The 17899-nt window shown below is 37.5% G+C and overlaps 1 protein-coding gene across 1 annotated transcript in view; it reads left to right on the top strand.

Annotated features, from left to right (window-relative positions):
* The window catches only part of TENT4B (terminal nucleotidyltransferase 4B), a 42291-nt gene extending 28855 nt beyond the window's left edge, over nucleotides 1–13436 (top strand). The window contains exons 5-12 of the mRNA XM_027732522.2: nucleotides 886–993; nucleotides 4111–4239; nucleotides 5548–5761; nucleotides 6343–6469; nucleotides 6571–6674; nucleotides 8344–8531; nucleotides 9114–9278; nucleotides 10535–13436. Coding sequence (XP_027588323.1) covers nucleotides 886–993; nucleotides 4111–4239; nucleotides 5548–5761; nucleotides 6343–6469; nucleotides 6571–6674; nucleotides 8344–8531; nucleotides 9114–9278; nucleotides 10535–10714 — 1215 coding nt within the window. The 3' untranslated portion in view covers nucleotides 10715–13436. The remainder of the gene's footprint in view (nucleotides 1–885; nucleotides 994–4110; nucleotides 4240–5547; nucleotides 5762–6342; nucleotides 6470–6570; nucleotides 6675–8343; nucleotides 8532–9113; nucleotides 9279–10534) is intronic.
* Nucleotides 13437–17899: the final 4463 nt, after the last annotated feature.

Below are 17899 nucleotides of genomic sequence, written 5' to 3' on the forward strand. Positions count from 1 at the left end.
ACCAATAGAACTTTTTTAAGTAAGGTTTTTACTACAGAAAAAATAATTGATAGTGCAATAACAAGTATTTCTTCTGTTGGGGAAGTCATCTGGTATCCCATATGCACAACATACACTTGCTTTTAAGAGAGATTAGACTAGTCATTGTTGTGAATTTATGTGATTAAATGTTATGAATTTCTGACTGAGTTTTTACATAAGTAAATTATTTATTTTTTCTTTTTGCAAGTAAGCAGGCAAAATAAATTTTCACATAAAAATAGTATGTACATTCTTGCATAAAGAGGTAATGGTATGTCATGCACAGAATAGGATTGTTATAATTTCCTACCTTTTGCTAATTTTGAGAGTATGTAAGAGTGTTGGGTTTTACCAGGTGTCTAATTCATAGCTATTATTAGTAGAGAAAGGTAATTTGGCAACCACTCAGGTGGCAATACATCAGAATGCTCTCAGTATTCTGTGCTTGTTGTTTGAATCAGTTTTGGTGAGGGAGTGATGACCCCAGTGACACGAGTTGTGTCAGTTCTGGAGTCTCTGGTACCATTTCTCTGTGTTTCTTCAGAGTTTGTCTCCCCCTGGTGTCTGTGGTTCCCACCAGAGCTGAGCTGCTGCACCAGCTACTGACCCAAACCAATCAAAAATTTATTATGGAAGGTGAAGCGTTCTGTTCAACAGAACAATAAATTGAAAATAGTGTTCATGAGTTAGAAAAGTGAAGTTTAAGTAAACAAATTGGCAAGGAGAGTGAGTTCATAAATAGGAGTCCTGATTTCTCTGCCTAATTCATAAAACATTTCAGTTTTACTGGTGCATTTAAGAATAAATGAAGCCAAATGTGTCTTGGAAATCTGTATTGACTTAACCTGTCTTTTTTTTTTGCAGGTACCTATTATTAAACTGACAGATTCCTTCACTGAAGTAAAAGTTGATATAAGCTTTAATGTACAGAACGGAGTTAAAGCAGCCCAGCTCATCAAAGATTTTATCAAGGTTAGGCAACACTATAATAGAACTACAGAGTTGACTATTTGATAACTTAACTTTATTTCCTGTTTTACTTTGACAGCATCCTTACTAGAGATACACTTTCACTCTTATTTTTTGTTGTCTGATACTACTGAGGGATGTTCTGCAGGTTTAGGCATATTGCCTTAAAAGGCATGATGATATTAAAATATACAAAGAAAGTATGGAGTGGCCTTAATGGTACAATGATTAAGGAAAATGCACTAATCTCTGTCTTAAATGTTCTGCTCTTTTAATGTTCTGCTCTTAAGTTCATTGAACTTAAAATTAGTAATAACCACACATTTCTGAGGAAGTAAGAATCATCTTGTTCTGGACTGAATATTGTTTCGGCATACAATGCTAATGTATAGAATAAGTTAAATTAGTGTTCAGAGATTCAGTAGTACATGTATAATAGGTACATTACAGTTACTTTTGTTTAATATATAGGATCATTTTGTTAGGATTAATGTGCTTTTGTATTTAAAGTTTTGAAGTATCATTACACTATTTTCCTTTCCTTCCTTTCCCCTATACAGTGCATTGGGCACTCACAGTAAATGTTTCATAAAAGCAGTAGATAATTTTTCTTGGATTTTCATATTCTGTTTCGGGAAGTTGAAGTGCAGTTGTCTCACTGAAGTGCTTAGGTATTACTGTTCTATTACTGACTGTTTTTTTATTTTCACCAAACTACTGGACAGCAGGAGAATCAAAAATATTTTGGTAGCTAGATAAGTAATACTTCAGAAAACTCCATAAGTCTGAATAAAGCAAGCACTTTATTTTCAGTCATAAAGGTTAGAAATCACATACATCTGCTTTAATAATGTCATTGAGTCTTCTAAATTTGGGGAGATCTTTAATTGCTGACGAGTTGGAACATATGGCATTCAACTTGATAGTCTTCAATTCCTTTATGTGCGTTTAGTAGCAAGTATGAAAGTAGCTCAGTTTGCTTGTGCAGTGTCTGTTTCTTTAACCTGTAGAAGGACACAGGAGAAAAATCTCTGTCCTTAAATTTAGTAGAATCATCTGACTTCCTCTCTGCGTAGTCTCACCTCTGCGTGTCTATGAATCTTCTGCTTGAGCCCCTGCTGGTGAGGCCCCTTGCACCCACGCTCAGAGTCAGAGGGTGGGGTGGGTTCAGAGGCCTTTCGTCTCTCAGCCTCAGTCTGATGAACAGAAGTTGTATTGTGTAGCTCCTTGTTGGGGAAAGAAGGTGCCCAGAATCTCTGTCATAGCAGAGGTACCTGAAATTTGGTAGCTGACTTCAGTTTTTACACTGTCACATTACCTCGTGGTGGACAGGCTGTCCGTGTTTGGTTTTCTGCCACAAGGCAGGGACTGTATTTCTGTTACACTCCACATACAAGTTTATTTTTAACCATGTCCATAAAGCCGTGCATACTTTCCCAAAATTGCCTATTTGCTTCTGAATTTCAAGGTAGGAGATAGTCTTCTCATGAGAACCTGCAGGCATTTTATGTGTTTGAAAAAAGAAAAAGGCATTAGTGTGTTCCTGTTGCCTGGGTTATTTGTAACCCTTTGGCCTTGGGTCAGGGCATGACGAGAGGGGGCTGTGCCTTAGGGAATGAGTGGGAGCTGTCTGTGGCAGCTGGGCAGGTGTGGGACAGGGCCCAAATTGCTGAGCAGGTTTGGTGACAGTACTTGGGGTAAGCTCACAGCCTGGCCAGTGCCTGACAGACAACTCCCCAGTGAGGATGTCAAGGCTGAGGACGCCTAGTCCATGGTTAGGGTCAGGATTTAGGGTCAGGATCCGCACCAGTGCGGAGCAGCGGCTCAGGCAGACAGCACGGGGAACCACTGAGATGGGAGGCAGCTCTCCAGCAAAGTGGAGGGACTCCCAACAAGACTTCCCACACAGTGCTTTCCCACACAGCTGTTTTCACAGCAACCTGAGCCAAGGCTGAGCAGCTGTGCCACCCCAGAACTGGCCTTGAGCTGAGCCTGGTGTGGCGGGGAGGTGGCACATGGCTGCTGTGGGGAGTCCTTTGTTTAACTTGGAGAAATCCTGACGTGTACTTGCCAAGGGATTTCACTGGTGTTCTTGAGGCACTCTCCATAAAACATGTGCGGGGCATTCTCATGGGTCTTATTTTGTCCCACATGACTTTCAGTGTCTAACTGAGGTGTCATATTCAGTATTAGCCTTCGAAATGCCTATTTCTCTTTGAGTATTCAGTTTCCTGAGAACAATCCTGTCTTTGAATCTTGGTACACACTGTAATTCAACACTTCGGCTTGTAAGTTCTTAATAGTTCAAAAAAAGGATTTGGGGATCTTCGGTTAAATAAGGCTCCCAACACTCACCATAAGGCTCATGCAGAGAAGTTCTTAGCAAAATTCTTCTTTCCCTGTAATCTTCTGCAATCACAGACATCATGATCCACATTTCATCTCTGACACTAAGGAACTTTTTGGCTCTGTGTTCATAAAAGTGATATTATTGAGCCTCTTTTGCCCCTCCCCTGTGAGGGGGTGTACAGAGTGCAGGCATAGCCTCCACTACTGTCCAAAGGGTCCATGTTCTCTGCATGTGCAGTGTATGCACACCTCTAAGGGAATCCATGTGGATAAACCTATCAAAGGACCGGGTATCCAAAGGTAAGTATTTGGCTCCATTGAAAATGTTATCTGAGTTTAGTAATTTTGAAGGGCTTTTTGTAACTCCGGGCATCTGAAGTACTTGCAGGACAGAAATCTCAGCCTATTTTGGTCTATCACCACAGTCATAGCAGGAAAGTTTTGTTACAGATGTGGGATATCTCCACAGTTCTTCCTTTACAATCCTTTTCATTTGTAGGAGAAAAGCAAGTGTATTTATGTATTCAAACCAAATAATTCTTACTTTATGATCTTTTTTCTGTTGTTAATATCTGCCACCAGAGTTGAAGAGGTAAATAACTGTATTGATCACAGGCAGAGCACTTGGCTTCTCCCCTGTTACTAAAAATAATAACTTAGAATTGTACATGGCTGTAAGGCTGAATATAACAGATAGTTTCAATATGCTGTCTTAGCATCCATTGTATTCATGCACCACAGTGTCATAACATCTGTGTTTTTCTCTTTCAGAAATATCCTGTATTACCATTTCTAGTTTTAGTATTGAAACAGTTCCTGTTGCAGAGGGACCTCAATGAAGTATTTACAGGTGGAATCGGTTCTTATAGTCTTTTTTTAATGGCTGTGAGTTTCCTTCAGGTAAGCTCCATGGAATCTGGGGGTGCCACTGGGGCAGAAGGACATCACCTTCAGAAGGAATTTGATCAACCCTTAAATTTAATCATTTAAACTATCGTGTTTGTGGTTTTGCACCTCCTTTTCATTTAACAATAGATACATCCCACCTATCTGCTGTTCTTTCTTACTTTTGGTCTGAAAGATGTTTAGAACATCTGTTGGTGTATCAGTGGCAGGCACTGATACACATGATACTGACATACAATATTGATACCTATGATCTTGACATTCATCCTAAACCAAATTGAATGTTGTGTAACTTATTTGGAAAAAGCTCCATAAGGTTGGTGTTGCCTGCAGCTGTCCTTTATAACACTTGATTTCCAGGTCATGTGCCCTGTACGTGCTTTAATGAATGCAATGGAATTGTGGTTGTTTGTCTAGGTTTCTAAATGTGTTTTACAACTTTCTCTTGAATCTAATAGGGCAAAATGCATGAGCTAAATCTATATTGTTGTGCCTGAGGGAAGAAAATACTGTAGAAATACGAAGTAGTGATTTCTGGCTGTATCAGCCTCATTCTTCTTCCTGAACTAAATGTAACTGTATAACTGTGGGTCTGTAAGTGTAAGTCTGTACTTTTCCAGATTGTAGTTACTTTTAAACCTGAGCCTGGAACTGGAGCTCAGAGTTTGCCTAATGCTATTGCAGTTGCCTGCTGAGCACAAATGAAATTAAGGCAACAGACGTATCTTTTTAAGAGAAACTGAAATCTCTCCCAACCCCAGTTTTTCTTATATTGACTAATAGTACTTCCATTTGCTCCTGCAAGAAGGAAAAGAAAAGAAGTCATATTTTCTATTATGTTAAAACTAGGAGCTGGTTTTGTTCATAGTTTCTCAGGCTGCATACTTTAACAGCAGAGGGACCCATGGGTATAGCTGTGCACATGAGAAGCCTGTATTTGTACTGCAGACCCAGGTTTGTGAGGTGCACATATCTTTACTTTTTCACAAGAACTCTGCCATTAGTGCTGGAAGTTCACTTACTTGACTGAAAGTTCAAATACAAAAATGTTAATGCTTGACAGCCTTTTTTTTAAAGAGGTAATTAGTTTATAGAAGTTTTTATAGCATCTTGATTTAAAGATGCAAAACTGCTTTATCAAGAGAAAATACTATATTTAGACATATTAGCTTTATATATTATGTTTTATTAATTTTTATTACTGCATTTAGACATGTTTGCTGTGAAAAAGAGAAGACACATAAAGGCACTTGAAACCTGAAGTCTTAAGAAAATGATTTTTTTCTTCTCTCTTCTTAATAGCTGCATCCCAGGGAAGATGCCTGTATGCCCAATGCCAACTATGGTGTTCTTTTAATAGAGTTTTTTGAATTATATGGACGTCACTTCAATTATCTGAAGACTGGAATCCGAATAAAGGATGGTGGCTCTTACGTTGCCAAGGATGAAGTGCAGAAAAGCATGCTGGATGGCTACAGACCATCAATGCTGTATATTGAGGATCCCTTACAGCCAGGTAACCTCAGAAAGCAAGACTTCACATACGGAGTACGAAAGGTTGGGGGAGTCCTTAATCCAGTGGAGTTAAATCAAAGAATTAGATATACAGCTGTGTATCTGTAGATAGAGAACAGATGGAATGACCACCAAGAACCAACCAGAAACATCTTGTTCATGTGTAGGAACACAAGACAAACTCGGAATACAGGTGGCTGCTGAAGTGGCGAGTCAGGGGCAGTTTCAAGAAGAGTGTTAACACATTTCTGATCTAGAAAAATGTCATCCAGGACATTACTTTTATACATGTAATATATGCAGTACAGGATTTTAATTATTTTTTGTAATTTATTAATTTTATTTTTTTTCTTCATGTATTCCACTTTTACCCAGAGAATTGCTGTTTTGGACTTTTGTGCATGTAAATGTCTATAGATCTTCTAAGCTCTTTCAAATATTTAGGCTTCAGTAATCCTGTTCTACGACAGGTAATTGCAGTTAGTTGGGACTTAAAGGCAATTTAAAAAAAATGCTGCTGTCTCCTGTCTGAAAGGCGATAACCACAGTTTCAATCTTATTTATTTATATTCTTATTTTAAGGTAATGATGTTGGGAGGAGTTCCTACGGTGCCATGCAAGTGAAACAGGCTTTTGATTATGCCTATGTTGTTCTGAGCCATGCAGTTTCCCCAATAGCTAAATATTATCCTAACAACGAAACAGAAAGGTAAATTCTCCATGTCTAAATCTCAGACATTAATTGCTTATATTTTTGTGTGTCTTAAAAATTAATTGTGCTGATGGTTTTGTATTTTTCCTGTTTTGCAGTATATTAGGGAGAATAATTAGAGTAACACAAGAAGTGGCCACATACAGAGACTGGATATCCAAGCAGTGGGGAATGCAGAGCAGGACAGAGTCTTCGTGTAATGGTAAGTTTTGACTCAGCTGGGCTGAGATTGGGAAATTTCCTGCACATTTTGATCATACAGATTTTATTGTTGCTTTTGCCTCACATAAGGCAATGTGCGAATCTTAGTAGGAATTTCCTTTTTTTGTTCGGTATTCTCATCATTTCATCCAGAAAAGTTAGATTTGTACAAGAGTAAAATGGCCTCATCTTTACTCTACTGCGATAGATTTGGTCAATAGAGAGCTCTGTACAGAGTGCTGCCTTCCAAAAGGAGACCTTGGAAAAACTTCCAATTTAAATTACCATGTTGTCACTCTCACACTTCCTTTGTCCTTTAAATGTGGACAAGGTTTTAGAAAGAATTACTGGGAATGCGAGTTTAAATCTGAATACTAACCCTCTGTTCTTTTATTTTTCATTTTAAAGTGTAACATATCATATGTGTACAGAAGTAATATTTAATCCAAGACTGACCATTTAAGTTGAATAAGTCTTTTAAACAGGAAAATCCTGAAATATCAATCATTATTTTTGTTTTTAACAAATGGAAACACAAAGTCTATGCAGACAACTTGGTTACAATGTCTTTTAAAATCATCTTTAATCCATTGCCCATCTTCTGACTTCAGCAGTCAGTTGCCACTTTTGGTGTAGGTGTATCTGCTGTCTGGAAGTTTTCAAACTAAAGTTAATTTTAATAGTCTCCGATTAATTTTAGAATGTTGCCTACTACAAGTCTTCTCTTGTTAGGGATTAATCAGAGTACATGATGCAACTATCCAGTCTTTCCCCAATGTTGGGATTTTGTTTATTTGTTTTTAAAACCCGTGTTAGTGATTTCTGTCACTGTACCTGTCAGTTAAATGTGCTCTGGGCCATTTGTGTTCTCTCAGGCCCTTGTGGCCCTGCTGTGCCCCCAGGAATGGCAGAGAACTGCTGGTCAATCCTGCAAGGAATCCTTAGCTCCCTATTAGCTACCTCCGTGCAAATACAGCTAGTGGGGCAACAAATGTATATTATGTAAATCAGAGGGAACTCCTAAGTGTCTTATGTGAGATAAAACAGCAATTAATAAAATAAAAATAACCCCCTGTCAGGAAGGTAATGGTGACAGTTACGGTGGTTGTCTTGTAGATTTAGTTTGCATTTAAGTTCCAATTCTTTTTTTTTTTTATTTAAGGCAGAAGTTAGTGAGATGTGAGAGTTCTGTATGTTTTACCTTCAGTGTAGGAATTCATACAAAGCAATGAGAATTTATTTAGAGTTCTTCTGATCCTATCAGCTCCAGCAGAAGAAAAATGGGAGTTGCTGAGTATTGGGCATATAGGAACAGAATTTAAACCTATGTATTTAAATGCTGTTGAAGCATGGCATGAAACAATCTAAAGCAGCCCATCTGAACTTTGTTACTGCCTTCATCTGTGTGTTAATGCTCTAATTCCCATGTTGAACCGTGGGCAGTGCCCAGGTTTTCATAGTGTGCATTAATGATGTTGTTGGGAAGCCACCACGCCCTCTGCGAGGTGCTGCCTGCAGTGTGTGCACACGGACACCCTCACTGTGTCTGCCTGTGTTTGGTGTGCATGTCCTGCAGGATGTAACAGCCTTTATGTATCTTAGTGGGTATATTATAAGCAACATACTTTAGCAGTTAATGTGTGGTGATGCTTCTGTTTTGTTTTTGCTAGGTAATGGAGTAACCTTGATAGTAGATACTCAGCAGCTAGACAAATGCAACAATAACCTTGCTGAAGAGAATGAAGCACTGGGAAAACCTAGAAATAAAACTTCAGAAACACTTAGTAAACATTCTTCAAATTCTTCATCAGGTCCTTTATCATCATCATCATCTACACTGTCCAGCTCTAGTGATGTAGTAAGTACTGGAGGTTTTCTGACTTTTTTTTTTAATTTCTTTTCAGTTTTCCCCCCCCTGATTTGGATTGCCACAGAATACATTTTAGAAGCTTGGAGTCCTAGTTAGTTATTTCATCCAGAATCCTAACTTGCATAAGATGTTAACTCTTATGCAATTTCTACACATATAAGTTGCAGTGTGTTTTTGACACAATACATGTAGAGAGTAAATGTAGTAGATATTAAGTTCCATAGCTCTCTTTTCTCTGGGAAAATGATATTTCAAAAACAACAAAAAAAAAGACTGGTAATTCCAAGCCACATGCTTTAAAAAACAATAAAAGCAAAAAGCTTTAAAAAAATCTGTTTCGGAATTCTATTTAAAAAACAAAATAAAAGGCAAATCTCAAAATCAGAATCACACATCAATAAATTTTTAAATCTGTTTTACTCAGTAAAAATTCTGGATTGAAAGAATTTTGATATCTATTAAACGTATTTTAAGTTTTGTCCAGTGTTAGCTTTATTTTTAAAGGAAAAGTCACTTGCAGAAAAACTTACTGTTAAGAAAAACTCACTAATACTTTACATTTTCCTGAAGGATTCTGATGGAACACCTTGCAAAACCTCTAAACAATTGAGTTGTCGTCAGTCTACCACAAACAGAGTGGGGTCACAAGAAGTGTCACTGGAATCCTCCCAGTCAAGTGGGAAAACACAGAATAGCCAAACAGCCAATACATCCAGCAACACGAACAAATCTCAGGTTTGTGGAATGTTTGAAAACAACATCTGTATAGATTATTTGAATATTACACATCTCCCCCACGGAAGGGTAGCTTGTTCTGGAAAGGAAATGCTGTGTTTTTCACCTCCCCTTTACCCCACTAAAAGGTTTTCAGCACTGATTTTTATCTAAAATCACCTGGTTCTTTCTTTAGCTTGCACAGATGAATTTCCATCTGTGGCTTTCCCAGCCCTAGAGCAGGTGAAATTGGACTGACTTTATTTAGGGACATCTAGATTTGCCAGAAGTATAGAGCTGTGTTGCACCCATTTCCTCTTTGCAAAAAGCATGTCAGTCCAGTTTTGACTAGAGAATTTGAGAACTTACCCTCAGTGAAAGACAGTTAGCTAAAATATATGTTTAAAACTCTGGCTGCTCTGTTAGCTGTTGGTACTTGTTGAGCTGCCTTCCATTAAGGAAGGTTAAGATTCTTTGCTGACACATGAAATCCCCTCTCATTTCCCCCTATAGATAAATATCTTTATGATGACACCTACCAGAGCTTGTGCATTTAGGGGATTTCTCATGTTAAGAATGCTTCTATGGCAACTCAGTATTCTGGAAATATTATATGCCTCTCTATATACAGTATACTTTGGATATATTCCGTTTAAATTTTATTCTTGGACACAGTGTAGGACTTTTATGTTTGAAAATAGTCTGGAATCTTCTGGAATATTATTCCTGAAAATAATTCTAAAGACGTGCCTTCTCCTTGCTAATGATCTCTCTCTAGCTTCTAATGAGACAGTTCACAGACTGGGCCTTGCCTATGCCATTAGTGTGTGTTTGTGTTATTAGGCAGAACTAATTCCAGGCTGGAATGTGAATGTGCACAATCTGAGATACCCTATATCTCTAAAAAGATGTGGTGTAAAATTAATCCTGGATGAGATTTGAGCAATCATCCTCTGCTGTCTTGGATTATGGATTTACTTTTCTGTAAAACAGTAGAACGGTTCTATCCTTTCCAAAATTCCAAGTGCTCTGCTCTTTTCTCTGGACCTGCATAGTTTTGGATCTAGAGATGAACATTTTGTTATCAGTCACCAAAGTGGAAGATGGGCAGTGCTGTGCTGCTGTCTCAGCAATGGCCAGGCTCCTTCTGCCCTAGCAAGCTTTTCAAGTGTAAGGTTTTCGTAAGTGAGCATCCTCATTACCCAGAAGCAGGGATGTGTGATTGCCACGCTTTTTTCCCTTTATCATGGATTTCCCGTGTTTTCTTTCCGTTCCAGCATGGATCTGCACGGTTATTTCGCTCTTCCAACAAAGGCTTCCAAGGTCCAACAAACTCAAGCCACGGTACCTCAGTCACAAACAAACAACATCAAGGCAGCAAATCACACCATCAGTTTTTCCACGGCAAAAAGAGGAAACACAAGAGAGATGCAGCCCTGTCAGACCTTTGTAGATAGTTGCCTACTTTATGACTGTTCTTCTGTGTGCAATGATCTCATGCTACAGGATAGTTTGATAGTGACTCCTTGGATCTCTTCTGGAGCTTCAGACTGTTCAGACATAGATTAGCAACTGCATTTTTTTTCCCAGCTCGCCACGGAACGGAACATGAAGATTGATCACTGCAGAAAAAAAAACAAGAAAAAAAAAAAAAAGGAAAAAAATCGAGAAAAAAAGGAAAAAAAAATTTTTTTTAAGAGGAAAAAGGCTGCTCATTTGATAAGTCATATGCTACAACAGGGTCATTTAGGATATAAAAGCTTGAATGTAAAATAAATGTAATTCCCATCAGCTCATGCTGACCTGTAGAGGTAGTACTCAGTGTGTCTAGGGGGTGGTAACAAACAAATAAAACACAAAAAAATAGGAAAAAAAAGGCAAAAAATTGTATTTTGAGGGAAACCCAGCCTTTAAAGGTGAAAGTAATTTGTGCATGATTTTTTAATTATTTTTGCATATACTTACCATTTTATTGTGTATATATAGATGACCATATAGGAAAACTGACATTTGTAATAGTGGATTTGTTAATACTTTTTACATAACATTACTGTTTAAATTGTAAACATAAATTTTTCTCAGGATTAGTTTGGAAAATAATCTGAATTGTCATCTTAACATCCATATAAAGAGACATTACTAGTTATATTGCTCAGAATTTCTTTTCTTGGCATTTGAAAGATCTAATAGAACATTTGATCTGCAAAAGCTGTTCCTCTGACAGAAAGGTTCATGGTGGCAAATGAAGATTTTCATTTGTATAAAGTGTACATGTACTTTGTGTAGACACTGAGCTTGTCATCTCGGAGAAGTAACCTTCACCTTGTTTTCTAGAGTGCCATCATTTCAGGCAATGGGGTTTTATAGTTGCATCCTTCTCTTCCTCCCCATAGTGGTCTCTCCTCCACCCTTTCTTCTTTTTTTTAAAGAAACAACCTAGGGCCACTCGGGGTTTTTTCGTTTGATTGGTGGTGGTGATTGTTTTCTTCTTTTTCTTTTTGGTTTTAAAAAACACAAAACAACGACACTCAGTTTGTTACAGATGTTTGCATTCCTGGGCTGCTTTAATCCCATGCCTCCTTGTTTGTGCCTTTCCTCCCCCTTCCAGGTCTGGGTTTTTTTGTCTTTTATATTTTTGCTAACTCCTGTAGGAGATGATAACTGTTGAAGCTTTAAGTAAATTTTACAATTAAAGTATTTTTTTCTCACTCCCCTCTTAGGCATTTTTATATTTACACTTAATTATTAAAAAAAAACAAAACAACCGTTTCAAATAATGAAATATACTTTGTATTGCCTTAAAGACCCAAACCTTTCATATCTCATCATACTTCTTCATTGACCTAGTTAGCATTTCATTTAAACTCCACATTTGTGTGGTTCAGTCGCATTACAAGTCTCGGTTGCAGTACCTTTGATGCCATGACTGCGAATGAAATCGTAATTGCACTCACAGGCATAGCTTGGAACAGGAGTTGGGACACTTGGGTGGTGGAGAGTTAGGTGGCATTTACTTTCACACGTTTTGTTAAAGAGGAAAGTCTGTACTTGGCGTACGTGGCTGTATTTAATGCAGCGGTTCTGAGATGATGCTTTTATAAAAAGTACTGTTAGCTTTGAGAAACTCTTTTCATATACATTTACAGAATACTACAGACCAACCTGACCTTTAATGGGCACTTATGAGTGCAATGATTTTTAAAGTAAAATAAGACCAGAACTGGTGTTATCACTTAAATTAATAAACATTTTCAATGTGTTAAAGTGTTTTACTTCAAAAAGGAAAATATATATGTTCCAAAAATACAGAAAGTCATAACATTTACTCCAACACTAAGCTTAAGTGATGTTAATTTGACAATTTTTTTTAATTTTTAGATTCATATTTTAATTTGATCAGATAATTTTATCAAGAAGATGTTCAGCTTTTGTTCATAGAAGCTAGTAAAAGTTGTACCACATTATGCATAGTCAAGTATTTATTTTGTTTTAGATTATTGTGAATGTGTAGACTTATGTTCACCGCTTAGGGAACAATTATTTATAAATTATATTAATCCAGTATTGTTAGCTGCTATTAGCAAAACTGTTCCAGAACTTAATACTTGCAAAGATCTGTATCGCATTTACCACACTGAAGTGTTTTTAAAAGAATCACCCTCATTGTTGAAAGCAAATGTACTCTTAGGGTGCAGATATTAGTGTTCCAATAAGCATGTGATAATTTTAAGGTGGTGGTAGCGGGAAGATAATCTTGATTCCATTGGGAATCTTAGGTTTGCCTCAATTTATGGTTTTCATAAATTTAATGGAAAATAGCTTTTCCTGGACTGCTCAAGTTTCTTTTTGGTAAACAGTATCTTTCTAAAAGAAAAAAAAAAAAAAGAAAAAAAAAGAAAAAAAAAAGCATGAAGGAATAATTGAGGTATTTTACATTGCCTCAAATGACCAGCATTGTATTCATAAAATACTGTATATCTTGCAAATCTTTATTTAAACGGAACAGTTGAACTGTTCATTTTTCAATCTGAAGTAAAATACTTTCAAGACCTTTTAGTTTGCCTGCTCATTTGTCTTGTACATTTCATCTCTGTATTTGACTCAAGTCTAATTCCTTTTTGAGTTTCAATACTTTTGTGAAGATTTTGTGAATATACGAAAAATAAATGTTTAATCTAACTACTGCAGTTTATCACCATTCTTGACACCCTGTTTTCCCCTTCACAGCACTGTGGAAGCAGCTACTCGAGGAGCTGTGTAACATTTTTTGTAGTATCTGAGTCCTTCCTCGGCTCAGTGCTGGGCCCCTCTGCCTGGAGTTTGGAAGCTGACTTTGTTCAAGTGGCCGTGGTCTGCTCTTTTTCTTTCCAGGAGAGCTGGAGCAGAGTTTGTAAGCCTGAGAATAAATGCAAGAATGTACATGCATGAAGAGGGTTCTTAATGTATGATTTTTCTCCAACTTTCCTCCTCACAATACATAGGAAGCTTGTGGAAGGATCCTTTTTTTTTTATCTTCCGAACTTGGCCTCGGGGTAGTGCTCGAGCTGCAGGACAGGAGCTGTTCAGAGCTGCCACACTGAGAAGGTGATGTAGAACCATGCAAGAGTTAATTTGATTTACTTTCAGCTAAAATCCCTATTTAGCAGCTCCTGAAGCACAGCTGATGTTACTGAAGTGTGTTGTAAACTTTGGTTACCATCCTTTCTTGCATGGCTCAGATAGGAAGACACATACTGGAAGTTCTTTTAGTCTTGCCACTGGTAGTCTACCAAATATTTATGTATTTCACTGGAAATACATAAATAAGCTGAAATGTTTATGTATCTTTCTGTTTGGCGTTAAATTGATTTTCTAAGGATTTTTAAATTTAAAAAGAAGATTGTTCAAATGGTATTTATAGTTAAAAGCTGTGTATTTGTTAGGGTTTTTTCGTCAGTCTTCTACCTTGTGGCAGAAAAGAAGCTGAACTGTAAGTAAATCTTCCTATTTGAGAGACATGACGTGATTCTGTTTCCTCGGAATTTACAGCTCAGGGTTTTAAATATAGTAAACTTCTTTTGCTAGAACTTAATCTGTAGAAAATAATTAGTGGTCCAGTGGCTGGTGGCAACTTTTTTGAGGTATTTTCAAAACGGACCTTTTCTATTTTATATCTGGAATCATCATGAATGTATCCTAAATATAACATGAGCAACTGATTAGAAAATAGTCTTACCTCAAAAATGCAGTGTAAATAAATGCAGCCAGCCATTTGACATCTTGATGGATGTTAAAACTCATGAGAGATCTTAAAACTGTGCGAATCCAACTTTATTTTCTAAAAAGTTCTAGGAATCAGCTGATTAATCACTATTTGCACTTTAACAGTGGCTGGAATAACTGAATTTATTTTATGTGACAGCCCCTAAATAGGTACATATACTCCCTTCTTGAGTAATCTCCTGGCCCAGAGATTTGGTGCTGAATTTATCAAATCCTGTGCAACAGGTCTCAGTGAAGCACGAAGGGGATTGAGATTGTTAGTGCTTTAAGAACAGTATTTCTTGCTGCTACAGCAGCTTTTTAAAGAAAAACCATAAACCCCATTGATTGAGCAGGCTGGAGGAGGAATATGTCCTCTTAGCCCTCTTACATCCGTATTTGAAGCTTGTTTCTGTGCAAATTATTCAACAACCTAATGTTGGGATGCTAGGTTGATTTTTTTTTTTTTTAAATCTTTCTGTATAATGAAGTGGTAGTTTCCCATAGTGCAAAATACCAGCAAGAAAAAAGCAGTTGGCTCCATGCAAGAACTGGCTTGTAAAGAATGCTTTTGTGTGGTGGTGGAGGATTCTGAGGAACCATGAGGGCAGACCTGGTGAGTGTTTTCCTTGCTTAAAATAAATAAAACGTTCTCCTACGGGTATATAAAACAACTTTTGCTTCTGTATGAAGCAATGTTTGACTCTTGAGCTTAAAGATCCTTAAGCAACCAAATGCTTCTGAATAGTTATTGGAGAAAGTAATCTCTGCTCTCAGCTGCATTTTCCCAGGTTTAAAGTTCATTTACTCTACTAGATTTGGTGACAGCGAAATCTGTAAATAAACCTGGTTCACATAAACAAATTGCTTGGTTTTGCTGCCTGGCAATGTAACACAAAAATATCTGTTTGAACTTAAAGCTTCCATCTTAAAAAAACAAACTAACAAAACCACAAAACAAGTCTACCTTGCTGGTCTGTACGCAACAAATTGTTGCATCAGGAGTAAAAAGAAATACTTTTCTTACAAAAATAACATGATGTGGTTTAGGTGGACTGTGCATTAAGGGTTGCTGTTTGCATTTCCCTCCTTCTGTGACCTATTTCCAAACAGGACTGTTGTTCGTTCTTACAATAAGTAAGGGACTGATCAAGGCTGGGTTGGGATTTTTTCCCCTCTTCACTGTAGTGGATCTTGAATCAAACTCCTTTGTGGTTGCCTGGTAATAAGTAACTATGAAAAGACTATTCTCAGTTAGAAAAATCAATGGCTAACTCAACAGCAGGTAGAAATCTTTCATATTGTCTTCCTTCAATGCATGTTTCCTTTTCCTTTTCAAAATTTTTCACAGTGCACGGGAGGAATAACTTATAAAATAATGTAATTATTTATATAAGATCTTCTTCATCCCAAAATGTGTTTTACTAAATCAATGTTATGATATCAATTTGTATGCATCAAGATAACATCAAAAAGCCTTCTAATTGCTGAAAACTTCAAGTATGTCTGTGCTGCAGTGTGTGTCATCTAGTGCATCGCTTCTGTGCAGTGTCTAAGCCACATACTCCAGCTGTAAAATGCAGTTTGAATGCTCCTGGTTTGTAGCATTGTTTGTATGCAGACAATAACACTTTCAGGTAGTGGTAACTTATGTGGTATTGGTGAGCTACTGCCTAAATCCCACAGAATCCCATTACTCTAAGGGGATAGCCGAGAAAACTGGATTTTGTTGCCAGAAAAAAAACCCCAAAAACTTTACACAATATCAGTGGGGTCAAGAGCCAAGGGGGTGAGAGTGGTACTGGCTCCAAGAAGGAGCAGCCAGTGCCAGAAGCTGTCCTGGCATCTCTGGCTGTGCCCACAGGCAGCTTTGGCTCCTCTGCAGCACCGGCAGAGACCACATGCTGCCCCAGACCTGCTCTCCTACACAAAGTGCTTTATGCAAATACTTGTGAGTGCTTCTAAATTCTTCAGAACAAAGTCACATGATGGTCTGTCAAAAACAGAACAAACTTTTTGGAGAGTACAGGCAAATACAGATGCTGGGAATCTGGGAGCTGAAGCATTAACGTGAAAAGGAAGGAATCCAACTTTTGCAGTTGGTTTCAATACATAGGGCTATGTCGATTTAACCAGATTTGTTTGTCCACACACTTTTAAATTTGCTTTGTAGCAGTTTCCTAGTGCATTCTCTCAGAACTTTCTGTTCTCGAATTGTATTTCAATTTGTGTAGGAGTGTTTTTCCCTAATAATATACATGCTCTATTTGTTCCTTACTGATTTTTCCAAAGTATTCTTATTTTCTCTCCAATATACCCTCCTGGCTACTAATGCAAAGATACTGAAGGTGCAAATTGAAAACAGTTAGCTAAATAGTTTCATCATTTACTGTGAACATAAAATGATCTGTTCTTCTCTGTGTTCTTTAAATCAATACCATCTTCCATTTCGTGTCAAACTCCACCTGCAGTGTTAAGGTACCTGACAGGGAAGTGGCTTTGCTTTCATTTTTTTCTTTTCTTGCGTACTGTACCAATTAACAAAAAGGAGTGACTTCTCAATAAAGACCATCTAACAGTTTTCTAGGAAGTCCCAGACCAGATCTTCTGTCATTGTTGAGAGTAATTCAATTTCCAGGAGAAAATGTTCCATTTTAATACTGGTCAACTTGAGTATACAGGAAGGTTTAAAACCAAATCTGATCTATAGCCCTTAGTGCAGCCCAAATCACACCTGCAAGTACAGGTAAAAGGTTTAAGCAATTAGCCAGGCACTGATTTTTCAAGGCAATTAATTTTCTGGTTCAGGAGAAAAAAAACCATGAACAGGAGAGGAGATGGAGATGTTTTTCTGATTCTTAATCCAAGAAGTCAAACAAAACCTCCTTGCCCAGGCCCTGGAGCTGCAGCTAGTGGGACTGGAATTCATAAGTCCTGCAGTTCCTCTCAAAAACACTGTATAGCTCCTCAGTAACATACTTTTTTGGACCTTTCCTAATCTCTTCTATCATTTCACAGTGCTGTGAATTTACATTGGGCTTGAAGTTTTCTTTGGAGAAATTACAGTTGTAGTATTGAGTCCCATGACTTAAGAAATCTGGAATGCCAGAAAACATGATCATCAAGTCAGTTAAGAGTCTTGGACAACTTTAAAAGAAATAAGAAATAGGACAAGAGACCTGAATAGCTTTTTATTTCCCTAAACAAACATGTGGCATTTATTGCTTTATTTATAGAAAGCAGCAAATTATTCCCAAACATTTGTTCAATTGATCCAAGGGCCAAAAAACACAAACCATGTAACAGCAGTGAAACTCTGCCTTCTCTTTAGCCAGGCTGATGCACTAAAGTACTCCTGCATTTAACAGCATAAACCTAATGGTTTTCAGCAATTGATTCTA

Source organism: Pipra filicauda, unplaced genomic scaffold, assembly GCF_003945595.2.
Source record: "Pipra filicauda isolate LSUMZ 115617 unplaced genomic scaffold, ASM394559v2 scaffold46_size3722508_pilon, whole genome shotgun sequence".
NCBI lineage: Eukaryota > Metazoa > Chordata > Aves > Passeriformes > Pipridae > Pipra > Pipra filicauda.